We start from the raw sequence: 10648 nt of genomic DNA, 5'->3' as shown, positions 1-10648 counted from the left end.
TTCATAAAACCTTAAAGGGGGGGGGGTGCGGGGATGAGACAAGTTGGCTTTAATATAAAATAGGGGGTTTGGCGACCACAATGACGGTGACGCCACTTAATATCGGAGCGCGGTATTCGAAAACGAGGCTCGTCAACTATGTCCCAAAAAAAAAACTGGTGCTACAGGATTTTGAGCCAGTGTTAAAAGATAGGGAATTTCCTAAAATGTACCGACTTTCAACTGCTTGCAATCGGTAACCCCGCAAAAAATCGAGTCAAATTTTAGGTATTCCGACGTGAATTTGGCCGCTCTTTTCATTTATATAGGTTGACGCTTCAGAAAATGTCTCAGTTTTGTGTAAAATAACAATTTGCCCCAGTTTTTATTTCGGATTTTTGCGCTGCGATAGGGAGTCGGCTGATTCACTCAACCGTAACGAGCTGGTAACGATAGCCAACAGACGTACAAGGAAATCATCGCGAGAGAAAAATTGAAAGGGTCTTTGATGCGTTATGGCGGAAAATTTTAATATAAGACGAGAGAGAGAAAAACAGAGAAGAAATGCTTATGCCTTTGAACCTGTTCTACAACAGGATCCACAACAACAGCAATTTCAACGACAGCCTTCTAGTAGTAGTAGGCCTAGGCTTAGCAGGTTAAACAATACTGACTGGTGCAGATGTGGAAACTGCAGGCCTATGCCGAAAGAAAAAGAATGCCTTTGTTGCCATGAGGGAGAGGATTTCAGTGAAAAGATGACAGACGTCGATTGCATTTTGAAGAATGAATCCTTCAAAAAGGTCTGTTTGGACAAGGAGATTTTAGAAGTGGTGTTTGCCTCCAGAAAAGAACTGCTTGGAGAGGGTATTAATCACGATGAGCTTAATAACAGGTTTGTTACCCAACGACCATCCATATTGTTTGTTTACCTAGGGCCTGCTCGAGAGCCTACCTAGGCGTAGGGGAGTAGGGCCCTAGCCTAGACAATCCAAACCTGGCATAAGTACTATAAATAATAGTGCTATTAGGCTGGGCGTAGTATTTAATCTACGTACCCTATCTATAGGCCCTAAGTCATAACAAACTCTCATAAATTATTTCCAACATTAGACACACACAATTAGCCTAAGATTTGAAGGACAGAGGGGCCTATTTACAATTTAATGAGCTGTGCATGGAATAGGCTATCCGAATGCGATCCTCTACCCAAACATTCGGCCTTCAATAAGGGCTGATTTCCGCGCATATTTTGCCGAAAATTAAGCTTCGATCTAATGTTATTATATAACCAATGTATATGCAGAAGTTAGTATTTTTCCGGCGATTTCCAGCGCAAATTTGGCATCATCTGCGCAATACTAGTAACTAACTATCTACTCACTAGGCCCAACTCCCTGCTTTCGGTACTTACCTCAAATATACAATACAATTGATGTTGAAGGTCAATGTGTGATTTCCGCAGATGGCAGGGTAAAATATCCAGTCATTTCATTGTTAAAATACCTGGGCTTATTATTACATTAGAAAAGCTTGGTAAACAACAAGTCTTTGCTATACTAATTGTTATTGAACTAATTAAAGAGTCTTTACATCTAATTTTTAAAGTAATTGTTTTATTGCAATTATGATAAAATACTATATAATGTATTAGTGAAATAATTAATTCTATTCAAATAATTGTTTAGACTGTGGGTATTGTTACACCACACTTTGCAATAAATTTGAATAGGGACTTTGTTACAATGATGTTTAAATACACTATTAAATATTTTCAATAAATATGATCAGTGTGGCCAGCTTTACACCAACTTCCAAAGGTGATAGTTAGTGTGGGGCCGATTCCAACCGGCACCCTAACCTTTTAAAGATCACCATTAATTTAATACCAATATTAAGGCCCCATTAAAAAAGAAATATTAGTTTATCACCCCCTGCCTCATTGTTTTTGGGGAAATTCTGATATTTTTTTTTTTCAATCAACATATATTTTTTATTTCAAACGGTAATTTTTCCATCTTTTCCCACTTGAAAAGCTCAGGATTTCTTGCAAATATGTTTATTGGTACAGTACAACAAAAACATGTTTTTTGAATATAAATTTGATTTTCTCCCTCATCAGTTTTTATTCTTTGATAGGGTGATAAACTAATAATTTTTTTATGGGCCTAATAATTTAATTTGTTTTTGAATAATGTAAGAATAATACTCTGAATTCTTTCTTGTAGGAACTATCGACATATTGGCTATCGCTGCTTCATTTGGTGGGTGTATAACAGGCTGAAAAAACGTGACAGAAGGGTCATTCCATCATGCTGTGTGTGGGCCATTAGAGACCAATTCCCATCAGTTGATGGAGACTACACTGGGTTTATTGATGCTGTAGCAGATAATGAAATGGACTTTGTGTTTGAATAATTACGTGTCATGTGGAAGAATTATTATAAGTTGTTATGCAACAGATCTTTTCCAATCGATTCATTCTTAAAAATTTAGGCAACGTCTGTTATCTCTTTTTCTGCAAAAGTTGCCCTTGTCACTCATGTTAACAAAGGAAATTTGTTCAGCATAGACCTATATCTTTCATATCTGTACCCTGTCAATTGTGTGTAACATTCAAAGCTTAGGCTGTGTATATTGAAATTTGTTGTTGCTCTTGATACAGATTGAAAATTCTGTTGTAACATGGTGGTATAAAGTTTGTTATGGTTGCAATGTACAGTATGTTCAAATGCATTTTGCCTCTGTCTTCCTCGCTCTCGTCTTATAATTGAGGCTACTAGTGTAACTTTTTATTGCCCATTCTTTACATTGGTGTAAAGTTATACATTAAATATTTTGATAAGAGTATTTTAACTGTAGTGATATACTGTAATACCTGACTGCTTTAGTGCTGCTCATTTCATTTTCTGTGTATAGTAAAATAAATACTGTATATATTTTAGAGAAAATATACTTGAAATAAATTGTTCACAATGTACAAATATGTAAAATTTGGGTTTTAAAATGTTTATTTACTGTGGTAACACCTGTATTCTTGAAGTTTAATTTACAGTAATAATCGTACCAAGTCAAGCACCTAAAATAGGGATGTTGAATACAGTATCATCATGGAAGAACTCTGATAATTTTTTAACTCTGAAGCTATATTTTAATATGAAGTCTTTGACTTGTTGGCAAATCTTTTGATACAACAGTAGAAAATAATTAACACTTGAAAATTATTTTATTTGTGGATTAAAACCTCATAAAAAGTTGAATCCAAAATGGCATTGGTAAATTGTTTAACTTGATTTGGATTACAGATTATTATTTGACAAAAAACACAACTGGCATGTGAAATAAGATTGACTTAAAAATTATCCAAATCAGGCAAGTTTACTACAGAATGCTATTACCATATACAAATATTCTACACAGCTACTAGTAATTATGGTAAATTATTATGTGTTCAAGACATTAGTACATAATAAATAAATCAGTACAGTATATAGCATACTGTATATTTAAATTTGCAAAATACTGGGAAAAAAATTGGTATACAAAAGAATTTAAGTTTTGTTTTAAATTGCAATACTACATTGAACAGCAAAAGTTTAAAAGCATGCAGACAATATATTATAGGCATAAACCAGGCATTATAAAATAACCAAATTCACAGAATTTACATATAATGTATACCAAATGCAGATTGTTTTTTCTCTATACAGTAATGTACACAAGTCCAAACTATATACAAAATACTAAATATAAGAACTACTGCAAAAAAGAAAGTTATGTTATTGTATTCATCGAAAAATATTTCTCTTTAATTCATCTTTGTTTTAACAGTACAAGCTTAAACATTTTATGAAGTAGGTTTTTTGGTTTAAAAAACCTACTCTACACAACCTCATCCCATATTTTCCAATTTTTAAAAAAACGTTTTTTATTTACATATATTTTTTTTATTCATTTATTACCCAATTATGTGTTTCTTTGTTTCATCTTCGAAAACAATACAAGTTTGACAATAAAGCTAAAAGCAAAAAAAAAAAAAAATCCTGTATCCAGTAAGGAAGCTAAATCTACAAACAGAAAATTCTGAATATATGTATGGTTTTTTGTAATACTGTTGATTATACTGTAAAAGGAATTATGACCACAACATGAAGCAATTGTCAATCATTGTGCATTGATCGCAATATAGAAAACATGTCTTAATACTCCTGTTATGCACATTGCCATCGCAGACAGATTGACAATACAGTTTCAGTTTATTTATTAGACCAACAAGGTCGTGGGAAGTTTAAGCAAACAAGTCAGCTTTTTCAAGTCAGCTGCCCATAACTGTGGTCACACCACATTTTAAAATGACTGTTACACTATAATGCTTATGATCACACATAATTTTGTCTAGATTTTTCGAAACAGAACACTAGCCTTCATTTCATTCTGGACATGTGCCCAGCTACTGCTTCTTCCTTTGAAGGCTTCTCTCCCCTCTTAGATTTCTTGTGTTCTTCTATCAACCTGGTACTCTCAGGGTCAAGGAGTGTCGATCTGCTCTTGTCACCTGTAAATAAAAAAAAAGTGGCAATGCAATGAGTTACTTTTTTATTAGAAAAATGAAAAAGGAAATGAAAGACTTAGATTTTAGCATTTTAATATAATAAAGTTGGAAGAATTAAACAATTAAAAAAATCTTCATATCAGCTAGGAAAGTGTTATTACAATAGAGCCATAAAATCAACTGGCTTCCATACTGTAATTGTTGTTTCTTAGTGTGAGCCTAGTAAACTGTTGTCAGCAGTTCCTCATCATGAATACATTTGTGGTTGTCTGATGAGGAAACGTTTATGGCAGTTAGAAACATCACAGATATCTTACCATTAACTGCTCTCTCAAATACTCCGATCATTAATTGTTCCCGAAAGGAGTAATCTTTTGCCTCTTTGATCCTTTTAACAACGAACTGCTTTGATCTTTTAGACCACTCCAGCTTGTACTGCTTTCCTCCATCTGACAATGTGCCGTGTTCACGATGGACATTGAGGTTGTGATCAATAACTGCCAGCATGCCTCTAGCAATCATACATTCATGGCCAAACCTGGATCTCTTTGGCATGTACTTTAGGAGCATGCTATGAAACACCTCCAGATTTCCAGTATGGCAGAATTCAACAGCCTGAAAAAAAAAAAACAAAACCAAAAAAACAAGTTGTTAACTAGGGGAGGTAGTGATAAAAAAAACTAATATTATTAAGGGTAATGTACCCAGTGCGAGACATTTTCTTAGAGTACTTCAAGAAATAAACAGTTCTGCTTGACTCTCGTTAACTTTCCTTAAATTTCTGATATAAGTCACTGCAGCTCTACAAAAAAAATGTTAAACAAACAGTGCAAATTGTTAACTCACATGTTCCAAGTCTTTCAGTAATTTGTTTTCTGCCACAATCACTTGCAGAGCTCTGTGAGCATCGCTGCCCTCTGTTAACCAAAGCTTCGACATGTCCACTTCATCATGCTCACACTGATGGAATTCTTCACAGCAAATCCATTTGTGCCTATCAACAATATGTCTTAATATGGACGTCCATCTCTCCTATGGAGGAATAAATATAGTTACAATTAGGCAGATCAGATTTGTTAAAAAGCCAACCACCCATCTTCAAGGTCTTCCAACCAGTCTACAGATTATTTCAAGGGTTCCCACCAGCCTATAAAACTTAATACCCATCATAGAATCAGCTGAATACCTTCAAAGTATTAACTGTTTTGCAACCACTCTTGAATTGTTGTGTCTATATCCATGACATTAGCAGATTTATCAATCACACAATTACCATACTAAGTCATGCTACTGAAAAAACATTCATCTTAAAAACCTTTTCAATTTGCAGTATTTTTTGTAAGTGCTAAAATATTTGATAAATATATGTGTTAAAATATTTGATTCATTCCTGTCTATTAATTTGTAATGTATTTTATATTATTACAAAATAATGTTAGTACGAAACTCAAACACAGGTTAACGTTTCTTGATAAAACACCAATGCTTTCTGCAAAACTTACAGCAAACACTTTTACAATATCAATAAATCTGCAACTTGTAATCTGAACAACAATGAGATATAAAAATATTTACAAAATTTCTTATTACTCACTTTAAACTGCGTGTAGCTTCCGTTACACGTTTCAGCAGACCACCAAAAGTGATTTATGATGGCTTTCTGCCAAGGTCTTATTTCTTGATGCTTGCCGCATGCTTTTACCAACTTTTTTCGAATGCTTTTGGCAAGATGCCAGATGTCATACTCGTGTCGAACGTCAGAGTACTTTTCTCTCATCGTTTTGGCGATTGAGGAATGCCTGTCTGTGACCAGAGTGTCGATGTGTATCTTGCAGTCCTACAAAAAAATATATAAAATTATATTTAATTTTTAATTCTACATTCCACAATCACATTTTATATTTTGTTTAAAAATTGATATTTGTACACCAAAATCTGTACAGTTTTAATGACCTTGACTTTCATAATTCACCATTGACTTTGAGAAATTATTGGAACTTTTCATTCAATGTCAGGTATCATCTAGCCAAATACTGTAGTACCAGGAGCAGTTGACATTTGACCTTAAACATTTACCAGCATCTAAGGTATACATGAAGACATGCTTATGGTAACAAATTCATGATGATTGGAGTAAAACTGTAGTGAGGAGGCAGCTCATATTCATTTAAGCAAATTTTTGAAAAAATATTAAAGGTAATTCTCTTAGCAACAAATTGTGACAAATAGTTAGGAACTCCATTTAAATAAATTTAGCACCCTGCATTTTTAAAAATATCATTAATATTGTGTACAAATTGTTTGTTGTAGAAAAACAAATAACTAACCTTCAGCTCTTTCAAGCATCTTTTAAGTCCTTCATTCTCCAGCCAATATGAATTTGGCACGTCCTTCTCGCCAACAGCCACTGTCTTAGACGATATTATGACATCATTTATTGTGTCCATAATAGTGTACAGACCAAACTCTGCCGAGTGCCCAGGAGAGTCGTGTCTTGCATCACCTGCAACAGTTACTTTTGTTGGCAAATATTCATAAGCTTAAAAAAAAACAAAAAAACATTGTTTTGTATAAAACTAATTACAAATTTAACAATTTAGGTGACAATAAATATAAACACAAATTGTGAAATAACTTTTTAGAAACCAAAATAAATATATCAAATAAAGCCCAATAAAAAAAAAGTTATTTTCACAGCTTCTTCACTTCTATGGCTTATTTTTGGTCAATTCAGATTTTTTTTACATTATATTTTTTTAATGGTAAAAACAAAGTAGGTTGTGTGTGTATAATGTCAGTCATGCAATTTCTTTTGAAACTAGCAGACCAACAAATAACCAAAGGGTGATATTTGACTTAAAAAACACAAAACAGTAAAATAAAAGGTCTCTTTTGCATCACTTCTTTTTATAAAAATAAAGCTATTTTCTGTTGGGGCAATTAATAACCATTGAAGTATGAATCATGGTTATTAATGTTAAATTTCAGCAAAATATAATCTTCCCTTGTGCTAACTTACCTTTGTGTATATCCTCTATATGGGCATTATACATCTTTTGGATATTTGGTAGCAAGATATCTCTTTGTATTTCATAGAAAGATGATTTTTTTATCGTGGCTAAATTTATGACATTACACATCTCATTAAGCGTTGTTTGTGTATTCCCAGTCAAGAGTGTTGCTGCAGCTAATGCAACGTTTCCAGCTGGGCGACTTTTAGGCCCACAACAGCGTGGTTGCGAAGACCATTTGAAACAATGACCTTTCATACATGTACCAGTAATGGTTAACATGCTTCCAACTTGAATCACTTGCTTTTCCTCTATTGCCAAGGCACACCCAACTTCCTGACAGCGTACAAGGCTCATAAGCTCTTCTTCAAATACCATGTATTTCTTTGATTCAACCAGTTGTTGCACGAACTAAAAAAAAAAATTAATAATATTATTTATATATAATACAAGCCATAGAATGTTGCCCTACATTGGAACCTAGATTTTACATACCTCAATTTTATGTATGACTTCAAACTCTTTTTGATCATTGTATTTAACTGACTCGTAAAGATAGATTCAAACATTTTATTTAGCCAAAAATCAAGAATAAAGATGATAATAGTGAAGAAATGTTAAAAAATGACCTTCATTTTAATCAACCCCCGATATACTGTACATAATCATTTTAGTCTTATACCGTATTTAAAATTTTGGTTCTATTGTACTGACTTGTTCTAATCTATCTTGTCCTAACAACAGTGACGTATCCCTGTCTCTTATACACATCTCAGTTTTAATGACCTTGACTTTCATAATTCACCATTGACTTTGAGAAATTATTGGAACTTTTCATTCAATGTCAGGTATCATCTAGCCAAATACTGTAGTACCAGGAGCAGTTGACATTTGACCTTAAACATTTACCAGCATCGTTATCCTGAAATTGATACATTTTAAATTAAAAAAATGAAACTATATAAACAGGTAAATATTTCAACTACTGCAGTCCAATAATTTACCACAGTGAGTAAAATATAGTAAATAATAAACAGATGGATATAATATAGAAATCCTTAATCAAAATAAATAAATAAATTGTTTAAACACAAAGTTATTTAATTTAGGATTGTTTTAGGACAAGCAAATGGTTGATTGAATCTACAGTACTTGGACCATAAAATAACTTAAAACAAGGTCATCAATGTTCACATAACTGGCTGGCTTGAGAGTAAAGATTTGGTAAGTTATTTGTTTATCCAGGTTCATCTAGTAAATCTGGACCCTCACACAAAAATGCTCAAGTGTTAAAATAATTATAACTTTTAAGTCCTTGAGTGTATGACCTAGAAGGTTGTACAAACAGTTGCCAGTGTCAACTTTCACTGTTTGTGAGCCATGTCCAGTTATAATGGTTCTACTACTGCCAGCAATGATGGAGGTATAAAATACCTCTTATTGTTCTACATATTTATCATTACTTTATTTTATGTTTTTTAATTGGTCAAAATTATCTGCCTTTGTAAACAAATTTTTGTACAAATGTTTTAGAAAAGAAACAATGAAATGTAACTGTTAAAGTAAATAAATGAATTACAGAGGTAGGTCTGTTGAACAGTGACATTATAACAAACAAAGAATCTAACTTACATTACCATCCTCATCTTCAGCAGAGCTGCTGCTGCTAGAGCCAATTACAAAAGATAAATCTTTACCACCTATTACAGTACTTTGACTTTCTTTTGATGTGTCCAGATCATCAAAGGGAGTATGCAATCTTGCTCGCTTTAATGTTGAAGGCAAATTTACATCGTCCTCCTCCAGCCTGGGCAACTTTGTAGGTGTTGATGTACTAATTGGTTCGAATAATAAACCTGAAGAAGCTGATGGCTGTGAATATTAATGATATATAAAATTAAAGAATTTATAGCGTTTTTAACAGGGTATGATATTGTTAGTAGGTGTACAGTAATAGGCCCTAGAGAGGATTTTTAAATATTACTTAGGTTCTTATCATAGCCTGGGCTAGGCCTACTCCTAGGCCAGGGCCTCAGATAGCNNNCCCCCCCCCCCCCCCCCCAGGTATGTTTTTTTTTTTTCAATATAAGAAGGCCTAATTGGTGGCCTAGGCCTAGCCCTAGGCCGTAAAAATTTATGTCAAATGGCAAATGTTATTTATAATTCTAAATCATATCGTGTTTTTCTTTACCCTATCTCAATAAGGGTCCAAAATGGACGAAACGATCCGGGCCTGGGCCGCCCTATGCTAGGCCTAGTCTATCTGTGTGTGCCTGAACTACCTACCTCACTCTCATCAGTTTGCATAGCTGTAGTGGTGGTGGTGGAACCAGATCTATCCTTGCTTTTCTTGTAAGCTTCGGACTGGGCATATCCATCTGTTAAATGGAGGGTAGGAATTGCGTCGTCTTTTAAAGTCATTAGCCCTTTGTTTCCGTACGGCTTAAAACAGGACGCCTCAAAATGAAGGGAACAGACAGCAGAATGTTCGTTGACTGGAGGATTTTCCAGTTTTAGAGCTTGAAGCCATTTTTTCAGTATTTCTGTTTCTTGTTTTTTAAGAGGTAGCCGATGATATGTCACGTCCTTGTTGTTTTTGCGCGTGTTGTGACATCCAAACACCATACACCGGTTTGGCATGATTGTTAGAAATTATGAACATTAATTTTCCAAACCAACTTGGGCAATGAATACGATGCAATCACGACGATTTTAACCCTCGCTCTGTAAGTTATCTCCAAAACTCGCGGCCTTCACATCATCTTCGCTTGAGGATTATCGTCGTCGCGACAATTGCTCTTACTCCTTCAATGTTGACAAGGCTCTTCATGAATATTAATGACTGCCTACAAATTGCTACCAAGCTACTGAAAAAAGTGACAAGCCTCGTTTTCGCTTGATTTTGATTTCAAATATCCGATATTTTGTTTCTGTAATTATCGTTACATCTCGTCATTTTTAATTTTTTTAAGTATTTTTCCCAAACTTTGCAAAGGTTAAATAAGCGATATAAGCCAACTTGTCTCATCCCCGCACCCCCCCTTTAAGGTACATAATTTTAATTCCGTCTATCCCCATCTCCCACAATATCCTCTCGATAACCCTT

General features: G+C 34.1%; 3 protein-coding genes across 3 annotated transcripts; 1 reads left to right on the top strand and 2 right to left on the bottom strand.

Moving 5' to 3' along the window:
- Window positions 1-78: 78 nt before the first annotated feature.
- Window positions 79-3505, top strand: LOC117104761 (P2X purinoceptor 7-like). Its single transcript, XM_033245617.1, has 3 exons — window positions 79-874; window positions 2208-3081; window positions 3124-3505. The coding sequence occupies exons 1-2, from the start codon at window positions 495-497 to the stop codon at window positions 2395-2397; spliced, it is 570 nt and encodes a 189-aa protein (XP_033101508.1). The 5' UTR covers window positions 79-494; the 3' UTR covers window positions 2398-3081; window positions 3124-3505.
- Window positions 3506-4382: 877 nt separating this feature from the next.
- On the bottom strand, window positions 4383-8218 carry LOC117104760. The gene is made up of 6 exons (XM_033245616.1): window positions 7551-8218; window positions 6859-7070; window positions 6126-6368; window positions 5378-5563; window positions 4849-5146; window positions 4383-4534 (listed from the first exon to the last, which is right to left on the bottom strand). The coding sequence occupies exons 1-6, from the start codon at window positions 7918-7920 to the stop codon at window positions 4404-4406; spliced, it is 1440 nt and encodes a 479-aa protein (XP_033101507.1). The 5' UTR covers window positions 7921-8218; the 3' UTR covers window positions 4383-4403.
- Window positions 8219-8386: 168 nt separating this feature from the next.
- Window positions 8387-10182, bottom strand: LOC117104762 (THAP domain-containing protein 1-like). Its single transcript, XM_033245618.1, has 3 exons — window positions 9829-10182; window positions 9175-9414; window positions 8387-8464 (listed from the first exon to the last, which is right to left on the bottom strand). Exons 1-3 carry the CDS (start codon window positions 10180-10182, stop codon window positions 8387-8389), a joined length of 672 nt encoding a protein of 223 aa, XP_033101509.1.
- Between the last annotated feature and the right edge of the window lie 466 nt (window positions 10183-10648).

The sequence above is a fragment of the Anneissia japonica genome, unplaced genomic scaffold, assembly GCF_011630105.1.
Source record: "Anneissia japonica isolate Jap-2015-1 unplaced genomic scaffold, ASM1163010v1 scaffold356_len10648_cov89, whole genome shotgun sequence".
In the NCBI taxonomy this organism is placed as follows: domain Eukaryota; kingdom Metazoa; phylum Echinodermata; class Crinoidea; order Comatulida; family Comatulidae; genus Anneissia; species Anneissia japonica.
This window is presented reverse-complemented; position numbering and strand designations above follow the sequence as displayed.